We start from the raw sequence: 17,170 nt of genomic DNA, 5'->3' as shown, positions 1-17,170 counted from the left end.
CCCCGTGCGAACCCTCTCGCACCTTCGCTTCTTCTTCCTGTTTTTTTGACTACTTTCGCATTTTAAGCCCGTTTTTGACGTGGGATTTTCAACCAACTCATATTTTTTCATTTTAAACCCTCTAAACTCATATTTTATCCACATCTTGAAGATTTATTAACTATAAATCATTACTTTACATTAAGAAATATCTAATGATAATAAGATATTATATTATACAAGTGGACTCCCACTTGCCACCTTTATGTCACTTCTCACTTCCCATTGGTCATTCCTTATCCCCATCACACCAACCAATGAAAACATCACTTCATCTCAACCACTTGCACCATACTTACCTCCTTCCATATTAAGTAATCCCCTGGGGAATTTAAGATAATCTTCACGATTTCATACTCTTTCACATTTCATTCCCACCACAGAGCTCCCATTTCCTCTTTATTTTCAACCACATATTTGAAGTGTTCTTGAGCTAGTTCTTCACTTTTTGGTAAGTACTCTCTCTAAACTCTTGTATCCTTACATATTTCCATAACAATCTCGAATCATCTACTCACATATTCACACAATATCATCCTTAGGATCATCCATATCTCCAAGTGTTCTTGAGTTGAAATTTTTCATCATCAACTTTCCACTCTACAAGAAATCACTTATGTGACAACCCGATACTTTCCAGACAAAAAAAGTCAAAACCGATAAATAATATTTGAGATTTATTTATTCTGTTAAGTTCACATGGGTTAGAAAATAATCTAAAGTATATAAATAAAGTTATATAAGTTTTCCGAACAAAAAACATTCGAAAAACCAAGATTTTTCTCTCGAAAAACAACAAAATTCGTTCAGCCAACCGTTTACAGCTGAAAACCCTCGGACCGAAAATAGATCTCAGCCGAGAACCCATCTCCAGCCGAATACCCAACCGGTATAAAGGTTTTCGTTAGAAACTTTGTCATTTCCCACTCATTTCACCCGAAAACTCTCTTATTTCGCTCCCAATAATCATCCAAGAACACTCATATCTTCAAGAAGGAACCTTCAAATCTTCATATTTTTCCTCAAGAACACAAAGAATACCAAGAATAGCCTTCATATCTTCAAGTGGCCGAAAAAACCAGTAGAACTGAGAACCTGATTTCGGCCGAGAACCTGTTTTCGGCGGAAAACTAGTTCCGACCGAAAACCCCTCTAGACCGACAACCTAGTTCTCGGATCAAACCTTGACCGAGAACCCTCCCATTCACTTCAAACAATTCTCGGTAATGTTTCCTAACACAAAAACAAGTGTTTTCTAACACTTAAATTAATGGTTTCGCCAATTTAAATACAATTATGTGTTTAATTATCATTAGGATACCGTTAATCCCGCGTACATCAAACTTGAGGGTCATCTTTCCAGTATCGTTGTCCAACACGTGCACAAACAACTGTGAGTTCATACCCCCTACATTTTCACTGTTTTTAATGTTTTCAGGGGAGAATACAAGTAAAACACAAGGATTTTTGTGTTTTTATGAAAACGATTTCAACAAATTAAAAACTTTTGCAATTGATACAAACCAAGAAATCACAACGTTTTATAAAAATATTTAGATATTTTTATCCCTTTTGTAACATGTTGGGCATAAGGGTAGTTTTCAACATACAACCATAATTGCAAAGTTTTCAGTACAATACATAACATATAATCAAACTATAGTTGATATAGTTTGGGAACATTACAGAACTTTACATAATTCATTACACAAAACGTGAACATACATACAAACTATAATATTTATAGTTTAGGATACAGTTCGTTGTTTTTCTATTTCAAAAACACTATATAGAAACGAACACATATAAACTATGGTAGATATAGTTTATGATATAAAATACTATTTTTCGAATACAAGAGTACAATACTAAATAATTATTTAAGTATAATTATTTTTACTCTACAAGTTATACGTACAATTTCAAGTACAAGAGAACACTATAACACTACACGTAAAATAGTTAATATAGGGCTGTGAGGCACTACTTTAGTTGTACCCTCCTGGGTGCGGAACTAAATCCTACCACAGTATAAACAGAGTCTCCTGGAGGGAGGGCGTGATATTTGTGTATAGATCTATACGGGACTGACAATCCTACACCTGAACTGCTAGCTACAGTTAGGTAAGCTGCTTGGGGTGACAAATATCATACCATTCCGATGCCTGAAGAACGTCGTAGAGGTCACTAGCTCACATCAAGCATGGTTATATCAAACTGACAACAGTATAAACTAACCATTTGTTTACGAGATTTCAATTCTTCAAGTAGTTTTATTTTAATTAATAGAACTACTATACAATACAACTGGAGGATTCCAGGGAATACAAGCACATGATTTTATATTAAGAAATAAAATTACTATACATTGTTGGTGGCAACCAAGGTTTTCATAAGAACAAAACTATACATTACTGGTGGTAGCCAGGTTTATCATACAAAACACACTATACATTACTGGTGGTAGCCAGGGTTTTCATACAGAACATACTATACATCACTGGTGGTAGCCAGGGTTTTCATACAAAACATACTATACATTACTAGTGGTAGCCAGGGTTTTCATACAGAACATACTATACACTACTGGAAGTAACCAGTGATTTCATACAAAGGTTTTCATATAAGACAATACGATACAATAAAAATAGTGTTTACCAGGCATATATACTAATACTTTCATAAACAACTACAGAATACAATAACGAACAAACATTTGGCCTTAGGGTTTAAGACTACTTTACACTACTAAAGAAAATATTGGATTTTCTTGAGAAACATACAAACATTTTCACAGATTCAAAGATAGGTTTTCATTACAAAAACATTCTTATGAACTCACCAACTTAAATGTTGATACACTTTCAAAACCACTTGTATTATCAGGGAACCGATAGTCAGGTACACACGCATGTTTTGAGAAGACAGAGCTTTAGAGTCACATATTTTATACTTTTGATATACGTTTTGATGTCATACAAATTATGTATCGAACATATGTAAATACCTTATTTATTCAATGTAATGATTACGTTTACTTTGATTACTATGATGCAATTGTTGTGATACTGTACATGACGTCCTCCGCCCCCGAACATTTCTGCCGTCTCGGTTTGGGGGTTGACAAATTAAGGTGAGTTCATACCCATACATTTTCATGTTTTCTTCAATTTTTTAGGGGGGATACAAGTTACAACACCAAAACATATTTTAAACTCAAACATCAGCTTTCAACATAAAAGTTATGGTCTATTCACGAACTGTTTTGATCATCTTAAAATTAATATTTTTCAAAATTGTTCAATATGCAAATAGTTCAAGTTTATACATTTCTAATGACTACTTACACTCATTCATACGATTTTTCTACAATTTATGGCGATTTTTACAAAACTGTCTATCATTTCAAAAGTGATTTCGGACCAAACTATGAAGATGAACATTTTCACATTGGTTTGGGGCCACTAAAAATCATAATAAAAATAATGAACAAAGTAGACTCATTTTCTAAACTCTCAGAGTTTACTGATCTAGTTTTCGAGCTACGATGATTTTCCTATAATTTTCTAATAACAGGGAGAGAAATGTTAAAACTTGAAAAAATGTTTACAAGTTCATTTACACATATTGAGCAAAGTGTGTAATATCATAGAGATACAAAATGATTATTTTCGATACTATCTTACTCCCATGAAAAGAGTAATAATCATACATATATGGGTTTCTTCTCTACAAATCATTAATGATAAACTATAATAGGTATAGTTTATGTTTCGTTTACACCACAAACTTACTAGGAAAGGTTCGTTTCATTACAAAAATGAGTTTTCATTTCACTTTACATAAACCTATTAATGAATAAATTTGTGAGACATTCTACTTCATGGTACTTTTAAAGTACTGCATTAAAGTCCTGTAATTGTAACCAGAGTCTCTTGTAGGGAGAGAATGATACTTGTGTATAGATCTGTATTGGGTCTGACAAACCCGCATCTAAGTTGCATGCAACAGCTAGACCGGCAGGTCCGGGGTGACAATTGTCATAACGATTCCGACGCCTGAAGAGCGTCGTTACAAGGTCGACTGGGTCATAGCATGGTTATAATAACTCACATGGGGAATTAACATTACATATGGTTTGCGGTGATTTAAAAATCACATAAAAGGGGTTTTATTATCATCATAAAACTACATTATACTGTTTTCAAGTACATAACAACTTTCATTTCCGAAATCATACATCCAAATGGTTTTTATATAGATTTAAAACTACGTAATATTACTACTTTAGTATACAATAACATTTATACATTTTGGTCAGAAATGCCTAAGACTACATTCCATCTTACTAAGAAAATATAGGAATTTCTGAAGGAATACACGAACATTTTCAAGGAACAAAGAACTTATTTTTTAAAACAAAATTCTCATGAACTCACCAACCTAAATATTGATATACTTTCAAAATCACTTGTATTCTTAGGAAACTAGTAGACAGACACACACTCAGGTTTCAAGAAAATGGAGCATAGTAGCTTCAAGTCTTTGTTTTTGCTATTTACTTTTGGAGTCAATCAAACGGTGATTCGTATAAAATGTAAACTCTATATTATTAATACAATAGTTATTGTTTCTTTGATTACTATTATACAATTATTGTGATACTGTACATGACGTCCCCCACCCCCCGAACGTTTCTGTCGTCTCAGTTTGGGGGCGTGACAATGTCGTATTCACCATCACCACTTACAACATTTTTCATACCTATTCTAATACTGGCCACACTCAACGCTAATGACAACCTACACCACAACTCTTTTGGCCACTATATCTTCTCTATTGTGGGTATTTCTTCTAATTTCCAATTATTTATTCATTATTGTTTGATGTTACAAAAATAGTTGATCATGGATGAAATTGCTAGTCACATCCTTTGTGGAAATTAGCTTTTGTCTGATTATATGCTTGAAATATGATTTTCGTCTGACTTTCATGTGATTCTTGCTTGAAATCCGATTTTGGTCTGAATTTGGTGTGATTCTTGCTTGATATATTATGTTGGTCTGATTTTATACTTGAAATATGGATTTTGTATGATTTTGTGTGATCTTATTTTTTACAAATAATTATATGTAAACAAGTAGAAGGATTTTTAGGTGTCTGGGGAATCCATTTTCAGATAGGTGTATGGGGGTTTGGATTTTGGCAAGAGGACTTACTCATTGCTATTTAGATGATGATGATGATGATATTTTTTTGAGAAAAATGTAGGGAATTTGGTTTATATATGTTAAATAAGTTAAAGAGTTTGAAGTTACTGGCATGTATGGTTGTTGTGATTGGTATGTACTTTATAAAGTCTATGAAGTTATAACATTTAAAATTTTGGCTTATATAAACTGTAATTTATTTTGTGGATAGTCATTTTAGTTTTACGGATTGTTGTTTATTTTTTAACGTTGTGATATTATAATCTCTTGGTATTTGTTATGTTTGAAGTGATCACTTAACAAAATACAAAATCTGAATTATCTTTATACATTTGTATTTGGCCTACTGATGCTTTAACATATCTACTTTTACGGTTATCTTTAAACATATGTATTTGGATTATTGATGCTTTAGCATATCTACTTGATAGACGTGTGAGTGTGTTGACTTGTTGAAGTTGATGAAAAAGCGATCAATGAAAATAAGGATTAAGAGATACATAAGAAGCAAGAGGGTTGTAATTTTAGAAAATAAAGTAAACGATTAAATACAAGCCTGGATCATGTAACATCCATTTTCCAAGTAATACTTTTTCCTAATTAATTATTTTAATTATAAATTGTGACGGTTTTGGGTGGGTCATGACGTGGTGGCTATTAAGGCCCCAAGACATGGAAATTGTCCGATTAAAAATGTGGAGCTGGAAGTGTCACGATGTGGTAGCCTAATTGCCAAGGTGTAGCGGTTAGTTTTGGTGCAAACCCTAGATCTTCGGGTTTGTACCGTATTTAAGGGAACTGACTCCTAGGGCCACCTCATTTTGTCAGTCTTCATCCTCTGAAATCCACCCAAACCCTAGCTTATTTTTTTGTATTTTGAGTGTGTCAAGCCATTTTTGTGAAGTTTGAAGAAAGAAGAAGCTCATCTTGTGGTTTGTTAGCTTGCTTCCAACTTAGATCCAACAACTTCATCTAATTTCAGACCGTGTGAAGGTATAAAGTCTCAATCTTGCTCTTTGTTTCTCTAGATCCTATTCTATGTCTTTTTATGAGCTTTTTATTCTCAATCTTCTTGTCCTTGGAGTTTGAGTGTACTCTATAGCCTTTGGGTGCATATTTTGGCTTCTAAACCATGGTGTTGGTTGGAAAGTGGTCTTGTATGAATCATTTTGGTGTTTATGCCTTTGGTGCAATCATTAAAAACTTTAGAGTAGAGATCTTGATTTATCGGTGCGTCTTAATGGATAAAGTTGGAAACTTTATCCATGAAGAAATTATAGAGATTCAAATATGAACTTTGGAGCTTTTGATATTAGGAGTTAAAAGTTTAATCCATTAAGCAGTCCGTGTTCAATTTTCCACGGCGTGACGACTTGCTTGCCACGACGTGGAGACTGGTTTGGTCGTGACTACATTGTTTGGATTCTGCCACTGCGTCGTAGCATGTCTACCTCGATATCGCAAATGGATTTTGATAAAGATTAAGTTGAAGGACCATATTGTAGCCATTTGTTGGTCGTGATGTGGAATGCACCTAGAGTTGACTTTTGACATTGATCGATGACTTTTTTATATGGGTTAACTTTTGGTCAAATGACTAATTTTAGAAGGTAAACTGAGAGTTTACCTTAAATGATTCATTAGGAGGTGTGTAGCATCCACATTTCTACTATGTGATCCTGTTAGCTATTGACTAAAATTGTGATATGAGTCTTCCCACTCTACTATGTAAGATGTTAAGTGTCATTATGACTCTTGCATGTATATTGGGTGGGGATCATTTGTATGTTGGGTTGGGCACGTTATGTGAATTGGGTGGGGCCCATTATATATGATGGGCAGGACCTGATATGTATGTTGGGCGGGGCTCGTTTGAATTTAATGAGCAGGAGCCCATATGGTTATGTGGTATTTTGGGGAATTCACTAAGGTTTTTGCATACAGTTTTGTGGTTTAAATGTTTAAGGTACTTTTGTTTCCAAAGGGAAGAGTCTGACTTTATCACACAACATCCTCTGGAGTTTATTATGCAGTATCTGTTTGATCCACTCTGATGTTTGAGAACACTTTATACATTGATTGGTTTTGAAACAAATGATTGCACTGTTTTTTGGTGTTTTAAAAATGAAAATATTACTAGTATTTCCAGGACATTATAGGAACATTAAAATTGATTAAAATAGTAAACTGGGTAAATATTTTAAAAGTCTATGAAATGTATAAATGGTGTTTTAAGCGTTTTAAAAGTGTATAATAGTCGATTGTATAAAAATAATGCTTTAAAATATTTAAAAAGATGGGTTTTTGAAATTATGATACTTTGAAAGTTTATGAGTAGTAAATATGATATAAATTAGGTTTGGAAAATATTATTTAAGAAGAGTATATACGAAACTTATGTTTAATTTAAACTTCTATTTTTTAGCAACATGTAGACTTTAAAAAACAAGTAACTTTTTTTCTTGTAGACTGAAGATTTTTAGTCCACTACTCTTTTATATATGTGGTCTGCAGATTGCCTAAGTTTTACCTCTTCAAAAACAAACACCACTTCGTCTTCAACCTCGTGTTTACTGTGTGAGACATTGTTTCATGTTTAAAACCAGTAAATTGTTATATTAATCTTGTATACCTTTCTCAGTTCTATTATTGATTATGTTTGAGTTCATACATATGTTAGATTTCTTGTATAGGATGTGAGTGAGATTTTTTTTTGATGTAAAAGTAACCGAAGATTATTTTTAGCAAAGACTCTTCATCTTGGTGTTTTGGTAACGTATAAAATAGAAATATTTATTATGTTTAATATCTAAAATGTCTATTGGAATCATATAACAACCCATTCAACTAATTACTTACTTTTAACCATATAATCATTAATTTATTTTAAAATTCATAACATGAAGTTTATGTACATGTCCTAATAGCTAGAGTATAACTCTTCACCAACTAGGGTTTTCTATCCCTAGTTCCATTAGTATAGATGAAATCAAGCACTTCAATTATGATATGATGATTACTCGATGATACATTACAAGTTTTCTAGCATTAAAAGGTACATAAAGCTTAATAATCATCAAATTCTAATTTCTCTCCCAAACTAGGGTTTATGAGTACACAAGGTCCATCAATCCAAATCAACCAATATAATAGAGATCAGAGCTCAGATTCATAAACTAAATAGTAGATATAACTTATTGATTGATTTTAAACTCTTAAATCTCCATAAATTTTGGTTTTGGACTGGAATCCAAACATTAGATCAATCTTTGATAAAAGTTAAAAAAGATTGTATACCTCTAAAGCTTTAATGATGTAAACCTAACTTCAATTCCTCCAAATACACATTGATTTCACTTCTAACTCCTTGGATCTATTGAAATCACCATTTCTCCTCACACAATAGTTGAGAAGACTTCCAACTCTCTCTCTCTCTCTCTCTCTCTCTCTCTCTCTCTAATATATGCCCTGATTACACATTTAACCATTAATCTTCTTAAGTCCACACTAGGATTACAATTTTAAGTGAAAAAAACTAGTCATCTTAAATTTACTCATTCAGTCTCCGCCACATTTTATAGAATAATTAGTCTCGAGTTAACTACGTCGGTCAACTACCAAATCAACACTAATTTACCTAATTTATTCATTTCTAACGCTTCTTCTACAACATGTTTTAATTATAAAGCTAAACACTATAATGAATAGTTTTCTTGTCTATTTATAGAAGAAAATAAAACTTTATTTTACATAAAAAGAATATTATAACCTAGCTACCACACATCGTTATAGGACATATCATGCCTCAAAAAAAAAAACTTATGTGTCCCATGTTTGAATATTCTCATGCCAAGCATTGTATTGGCCCATCACCTCTTAACTTAAGGGGAGATATTAGAGTTGTACAACACATGTCACAACATAATAGTGTAAAGATTGGAACCTTGGTTATTTGATGTATATACTTTCATTTCATTTTCGATTGTAAATTATTTGCATTATTTGTACTTATCAATAAATGAACGGGGGATGATTTTCTCAAACCCTACAACTTTCCTAAAAAAAGTCATATGGGCTAAAGGTTATAGGCTTATATGAAGGAGAAAAGTATTTGGGTTGGGCATTCCGAAACAGAAGTTGGAGATCATGATCATAACAAGCCCAATTTAGAAAGGAAATGGTGGAATAAACAGTTTAACACCAAAAAGATACAAAATTGAATAGAACACAGACTGATTTCAGTCTTGAGATCTCTTCTTATGCTCAAAATCAGCTCTGTTCTTTGAATTTCTTCAGAGAAACAATGTCATTATTCTTCACATCGAGCAACAATAACCTCATAATCCACGCAGCACTTTCTCTCTTCCTCACTCTCCTCTTCTCCTTCATCAAGATCACATCGTTTTTCCTTCATGGCCTCCACACTTACATCCACCCTGATGACGTCGCACCCCCAAACCCCAACTCCTCCGGTATCAAAGCCGCAATCCGAAGGCCGGGTGACGCCACTACTGGTGAATTGAAACCAAGGAAGAAATCCAATAAGTTTGAATTTGATGAAAACAAGGCTCAGATCTTTAGACTCAAACTCAATCACAATCACCTCCAATCAAGGCTGTATTTCGATCAGTTTCGTGGGGTTTTCAATTTCACCATCGTCGCATCTTCTTGCTTGTTGCTTCATAACTTTTTACCTTCATCAAAAGATTCCTCCGGGGTTCTGCCAAATGGTACATTGATTCCAATCCTGTTAGGGCTTTTAGGGCTTGTTAGAGTATTCGTCACGATTGCTAGGGTTTCTTTCGAGCGATCTGCCTCCAAGAGTTCTGAAAAACAATTGAGTGTTTTCATCGGGTTTTCCGCGACTGTAATCGCGTTCCTCATCGTCCTCCAAGTTTTTCCCAATTGGATTTTCGATTTTCCGTTTGAATCTCTCGATGGGTATGGGAAATTTTGCACCGCGGTATTCATGGGCTCCCTCGCCGGACTGCTATACGTTCCGGCAACTAAAACCGCTCGCGCCTACTGGCTTGGAACCGATCAGATTCGCTGTAATTTATCGATGATTCACTGCGGATGGTTTGGAAGAACACTACTTCACATCACCTACTTATTAGCGATCTTCACTTCATTGCTTTGGATTAACCCCTTTTCCGATCTCCTTGTTAACAAAAACATCGACACAAACAAACGATCACAATCAAATCATTCACCCAACATTCAACACAAAGATCGTTTAGTCGGCAACGTGGGTATGTCAAGATCCGATTTCAACAACTTCCGGCAATGGTGTATGCTAGCAACCGGAGTTTTACAAATGCTAACATTTCGAGCGAATGTGCAAATGTTTTTGAACGAAGCAGTGTTATCATGGTACCAAAGATTACATGCAAGTAAGTTCCCTGATTTGGATTACAGTCGAGCCAAAGTGTTCCTCCATAACCACTATTTGTGCCTTGCTGCTCTGCAATTCTTCTCGCAGCCTGCTTTTGTTCTCCTCTTTCTTGGTTTATCACGAATCAATGATAATGTTCTTGATCACTTTCCAGCTTTGTGTAACATGATCCCGTGTTCTGCTTTGATCAAAGAAATGGGTTTGTTTATGGCCTGGTGGGTTGTTTTCATTTGGTGTATTTTTGTTTCAGTTAATCTTGCCCTATATAGAAATGGGATTATGTATGTTTCTTAATGGTGTTCTTTTTTTCATTTTCGTGTCTACGATTGTTGTAGATTACGTGGATCCATAATTTGGCTAGATTTTGGTTGTAGAGTTTTGTGTTGTTAACAAAATTCTTACATTTTTGATCAATTTTTTACTATTATTGTTATAGTTACACTTGTGTTTTTTGGTTGATTATGCTGTTTCTTTTTCGAACTCAATACTAATACTAATGTTGCTTTTAGGATCGTATGTATTTCTTGTATTTATCCAATTGGTAAAAATGTAAAACTTCCAAAACACAAGTTAAAAGAAGAACACATTCAATGATTCAAATTTCAAGAAATTAGTAAAAGATTCTTCTTCTAGATAAACGTAGAAACATACTCCTGATTTTACAATTCTACCATGGGTATAGAAAAAACATCACAAGAAGTCATTTTTGATGGCTTTCAAGAACTTAAACACATGAAGCATACTAGGGCGACTAGCTGGATTTTCCGAGAGACAGATGGCAGCAATCTGAACAGTCTTGATCATCGCCTGTTTCGAAGCACCATTGACAACCGTTGGATCAAGAACATCAACAACCTGACCTTTCTTCATCTTCTTCAAAACCCACCCAACCAAATTCCCACCTTCAATATCCTTAAACTCAGGCCCAGTGGGCTCTTTTCCGGTGACCAATTCAAGAAGAATCACACCAAAGCTATAAACATCACCCCTTGTCGTTGACCTCCAGCTTTGACCATATTCCGGCGGAATATAACCAAAAGTTCCGGCTAAATCAGTGCTCACGTGAGTCTCACATGCGCTAATCAACCTAGCAAGCCCAAAATCAGCAACTTTAGGTTCAAAATCTTCGTTGAGTAAAATGTTACTAGCTTTAATGTCTCGATGAATGATATGTGGGATGAATCCATGGTGCAAAAAGGCTAACCCACGGGCTGACCCGATTGCGATCTTGAACCGTTTGGTCCAGTTCAAGATTTCTAAACCGCCGGTTCGGTTTCGTAACCATAGATCCAAACTTCCGTTCACCATGTATTCGTAAACGAGAAGCTTTTCTTCACCGAAAGAACAATACCCTAACAATGGGACAAGATTTTGGTGTTTTACTTTCCCGATTGTTTCCATTTCAGCTAAGAACTCTCGTTGTCCTTGGGTTTTTGATTTGTTTAGTTTCTTGACTGCGACGATTTTTCCATCTGGTAATTTTGCTTTGTAGACTGTGCCGAATCCGCCGTCGCCGACGATGTTTGATTTACAGAAGTTGTTGGTGGCTTCTAGAATGTCGACGAGGGTTAATTTTAGAAGGGGTTGTTCAAACATGGCTATGTTGATGCTTAATGGCTCTTTTGACTTGCTATTGGTTATTAAATACAGATTTTGATCGAGTGAATTGGTGTTTAATTTGCTGACATCGGTTTCTTCATCTTCGGAATTGTCGCGTTTCCTGATTCTGTTCATCCAGAGTTTTAAGAGAGTGACGATGATGATCAGTAAAGTTCCGATCACGATTGAAAGTAAAGCCCAGATATATGGAAACTGTGGTTTTGTTTGGAATTTTTCAACAGGGCATTCCAGTCCGAGGATTCCACCGCAAAGATTTTTGTTCCCCGATAATGAAATTCTTGACGTATTGCTACAGATTCCATTCCGAGGAACAGGACCTTCTAATTCGTTTCCCTCCAAATTCACAAGATTTAAATTCGAGATACTGCATAATTTGTTGGGTATTCGACCTGAAAGCTTGTTGTTTGAGAAATCTAAGTACTCTAGCTCGATTAAATTCCCTAATTCCGACGGAATCTCCCCTGTGAATCCATTCCGGTGAAGATCCAATGACGTCAGGAATGACAAATTCCCCAAAGACGAAGGAATTTCACCAGTAAACAAGTTATTACTCAGATTCATCATCTCAATCCGCCATGACACAGAAGCATTAAACAACTCATTTAAAAAACCTGAAATCCTGTTTTCTTGCACGAAAAAACCAACTAGATTCACCATGAGAGTGGAAGGAAGTTTGGCATTGAGGAGATTATTGCTTAAATCCAAATGGGTCAATCCGTTTAAGTTTTTAAACGTTTCGGGTATTGACCCGGAAAGGTTGTTTCCAGTCAGATTAAGTTTGACCAAGCTGTTGAGTTGACCGAGACTTTCCGGTATCCCACCGGAGAGATTATTATTCCCCAAATACAACCCTTGCAACTTCAAAGCACCACCCAACTCCCCCGGAATCCCGCCGGAAAACAGATTACCGGATAAATCCAAGGTGGTGAGATTCGTAAGATTGGCTAAAGATTTCGGTATCTCCCCTGAAAGCATGTTGCCCTTGAGCAAAAGATCCACCAAAACCGAACAATTCCCGAGTTCATCCGGAATCAAACCCGTCAATTTATTGTTGGAAAGATCGTAGAGGCCATGGTGCTGAACGTAACTGGAATCCGGGATTCCGGTTTGCCGGAAATACTTTGACTTTCTTGACGACGGAATTGACCCGGAGAAATCATTGTTTGAAAGAATCAAGCATTGCAACTCAGGTAAACCGGAGATTTCCGCCGGAATTGACCCGTTGAGTTTGTTATCACCGAGGTCTAATGTCGTGAGAGAAACACAATTCCCAAGTTCGACAGGAATTGAACCAGTAAATTGATTGGACTTTAGGTTAAGAACGGAAAGGGAATCAAGTATTCCGATTTCTTTCGGGATATTTCCGGTGAGTCGATTGTTGTTAAGAATCAACCTTTCTAATATAACAGATTTCCCAATGTCTCTGGGGAGATTACCATCTATCATGTTATTTGAAGCAGAAAACTCCAACAGATTTATTGAGTTCCATAAACTCACCGGAATTGAACCGGTTAAGTTATTGGAATCGAGATCAAGAACCATCAATGGAAGCTTCGAGAAGTAACCGGGTATGGACCCGATAATCTGGTTATCCGACAACAATAACTGAGACAAATTGCTACAAGCTATAAACGTGTCATGAATCGAACCAGAAAGCAGATTACTCTCGAGATCAATCTCTGTTAACGAAACAGCGTTGCATATTTCTTTGGGAATCGAACCTGTTAACAAGTTGTTGCTTAAACCAATAAAATTAAGCAGTGAGCAATTACCGATTTCCGGTGGGATCTGACCAGAGAACCGATTACCCGACAGCAAAAGTGAGTTTATTTGGTCCCATTTGCCGAGCCACGGTGGTAACTCACCGGAAATCTGGTTGTTTTCAGCAGAAAACGAGAGCATTGGGAGCTGCGATAGGTTTTCCGGCAAGGTCCCAGTTAATGAATTGAAAGAAAGAACCAATGTTCTGAGATTACTACAGTTTCCAAGCTCGCTAGGTATTGAACCATTGAGTTCGGAGTAAACGAGGTTTAGGATTGATAAATTTTGTAGCTGTCCGATGGATTTTGGGATAGGAGACTTCAAGGGGTTGTAAGAAAGGTCAAGTTTCGATAGAGATTTGAGGTTTGCGATTGTTTCCGGCAATGGGCCTTTTATTAAGCAAGAAGGAGAGAAGAAATTCTGTAATTTCGAAAGATTTCCGATTTCCGGTGGAAACACACCGGAGAAACGGTTGATTCCGATGAAAAGATCAGTGAGGTTTGAGAGAATTCCGATTTCAGGGGGAATATGGCCGGAGAGGGTGTTATTAGCAACATCCAAAAAAATTAGGTTTTTCAGGTTAGTGAGGAGAGTGGGAGAGAGAGAACCTGAAAGAAAATTGTTACCAAGCCCAAGTGATCGGAGTCTATGGAGGTTTCCAAGCTCCGGCGGCATTGTTCCGGTGAGTGAGTTGGAAGAGAGGTCGAGAGACTCAAGGTTTAACAACTTCCCAATCTCCTTAGGTATTTCGCCGGAAAAAAAGTTGGGTCCAAGCTCAAGCGTTCGCAACTGAGTCAGCTCCCCTAGTTCCATCGGTATCTTGCCGGAAAACTGGTTTTTCCCCAAATCCAACACACGTAGTTTCCGGAGACTGGATATTTTAGGTGAAAGCTCGCCGGAAAACTGATTGGAAGAGAGGTCGAGGACAATGAGGTTGGAAAGAGAGAAGAGGGAGTCCGGGAGAGGGCCATGGAGGGATTGTTGTGAGAGAACGAGCATTGTGACTCGATTATGTTGGCATGAAACACCTTCCCATTGACAATGTCGGGTGTTGTGGTTCCATGTGGAGAGAATATGCTTGTTTAGAAGTGAGTTTTTGAAGGAAACCAAGCTTTCTCTATCTGGGTTCTGTTCAACAATGGCGGAATCACCATGGAAGACGAAGAAGATGCCAAAGATTATGCATGAGAGACACCAAACTTTGATCTCCATACCCATGGAGGTTTCGACACGGTGTGTGACTGTGTGTATGTTGCTTTTTCTTTGAAATTAAGTGATTTTATGTGATTAGGTGGATAATTGTAGCTTCATTGAAAGGGGATTGGGGTTGAGGACATGAAAACGTTGAGCAGGGGGGCAAGTACACACTCGTACAGAGATTCTCGAAAGCCTTTTTGAAAATATGCAATGTGTGGGTTGAATTCTTAACGAGCAACGGCGTCGTTTCCAGGTGAAGACAAGGACCCCTATTTTTTTCCCTTTTCTGTCTCATACGTTTTTGTCCCGAACTCACAATTATAATAAGCTATGTTTCATAAATAAGTTAGTTAAGTGGCGTATTATCAAGGGATAATGAAATATTGAAATTTACTCCCGTTTATATTTAATCATCTATATCATTAAACTTGTTACTTTATTTGGATAACATTATTATGATGTATGAGTAGTTATTATAAGTTTAGCCGGTCTGCATCCTGTCATCTTTTACATGGAGTTTCCAACGAACATGAGATTTCTGACGAGTTTTTGTCATATCAGATATGTGTTATTGATTTTCACATTTGTGTTTTGAACAAAAAAAAAATGCAACAATCGAACCTTCATTTGTGTGTGTTTAATGACCTCATGAACATAAAAAGATTTGATGTGTGTGTATCTCGAAAATTTAAACCGTAAATCAAGAGGAAGAAACAAAATCAAGAGAGATAGAGAAACAAAATCTAAACCTTAAAATCAATGAATATGAAATCGAAAACGTGTGTGTGCCTAAAAACGAAATCAAAATCAAATTTTCTAGGTCCATGCTCTAAACTTGATAAACACGAAATTAAGAAATATATCTTCAAAGGTGGGGAACGAACTTGAAGATATGCAAAATCGACTTATCGGTTCATATTCGAAGATATGGGTTCATTTTTTGAAACACACACATATACACATAAGATCTAGGTGCTATATTCAAAGATTTGAGTTCATGTTCAAATATTTTAGTTTGTTTATGGGTTCATGTTCAAAGATGTGAGTTTATATATAAAAACATATGGAAACAAGAAATGATATAGATTTTAGGGCCTGATGCAAACAATAACATATGCAAAATCAATTTTGTTTTTATGATTTGTTCATGTGTTTGAATTTGCAATAAAAATTGTATATTCATGTGTTTGAATTAGACCTGATGCAAACAAAAACATATCCAATTTTTTTTCTTCGAAAAACTCTTGTTTGGTCGAAGAATGACCAGAGATTCGTTAAAGATGGCAAAGTCATCAGAAATCGGCTAAACTTATAATATCTGATCATAACGGTATATTTTCGAATTAACCTACTTGTGTGTGTGTGTATATATATATATATATATATATATATATATATATATATATATATATATATATATATATATATAAGTTTAAATGAATACAGTAAATAAAGTGAGTACGTGAAAACAATACTTTTATTTATTATTCTCCCATGAATTTTCTATACATTGTCTTATGTCTTTATTCGGTAATGAATATATTAATAATCATATTTTAATATTAATATTATAACTTACTACAAATAAATATATGAATAATCATACGTCAAATAATCACATTAGAATTACAAACAATAGAACATATATATAAAATTCTTAAGACAATAATAACATAAAAGTATTGTCTTCACGTCCTCACTTTATCTACTGTCTTTATTTGAACCATCCTCTCTCTCTCTCTCTCTCTCTCCCTCTCTCTCTCTGTCTTTTTTTTAATATTTTAAACATTTTTATAATCATTTATTGTGAATTAAAATCATTTTACTTACTAAAAATTGGAATATTCATGATACCTATCCTCTACTTTATAGGAATACATGGTATTAGAATACCGAAACACTAATCGAAAACACAAACGATATAGGAGAGAATAACTGGTAATAGTAA

The 17,170-nt window shown here is 35.3% G+C and overlaps 2 protein-coding genes across 2 annotated transcripts; one reads left to right on the top strand and one right to left on the bottom strand.

Moving 5' to 3' along the window:
• The first annotated feature begins 9,461 nt into the window (after positions 1–9,461).
• On the top strand, positions 9,462–11,065 carry LOC145017836 (transmembrane protein 161AB protein). The gene has a single exon (XM_078975794.1). The coding sequence runs from the start codon at positions 9,553–9,555 to the stop codon at positions 10,936–10,938; it is 1,386 nt and encodes a 461-aa protein (XP_078831920.1). The 5' UTR covers positions 9,462–9,552; the 3' UTR covers positions 10,939–11,065.
• A 149-nt stretch (positions 11,066–11,214) lies between these two features.
• Positions 11,215–15,431, bottom strand: LOC145017834 (uncharacterized). The gene has a single exon (XM_078975793.1). It carries the CDS (start codon positions 15,241–15,243, stop codon positions 11,335–11,337), a length of 3,909 nt encoding a protein of 1,302 aa, XP_078831919.1. The 5' UTR covers positions 15,244–15,431; the 3' UTR covers positions 11,215–11,334.
• Between the last annotated feature and the right edge of the window lie 1,739 nt (positions 15,432–17,170).

The sequence above is a fragment of the Lactuca saligna genome, chromosome 9 (genome assembly GCF_052625555.1).
Source record: "Lactuca saligna cultivar CGN05327 chromosome 9, ASM5262555v1, whole genome shotgun sequence".
Classification (NCBI taxonomy): Eukaryota; Viridiplantae; Streptophyta; class Magnoliopsida; order Asterales; family Asteraceae; genus Lactuca; species Lactuca saligna.
The sequence above is the reverse complement of the archived record's forward strand: the minus strand, read 5'-3'. Positions and strand labels throughout refer to the sequence as shown.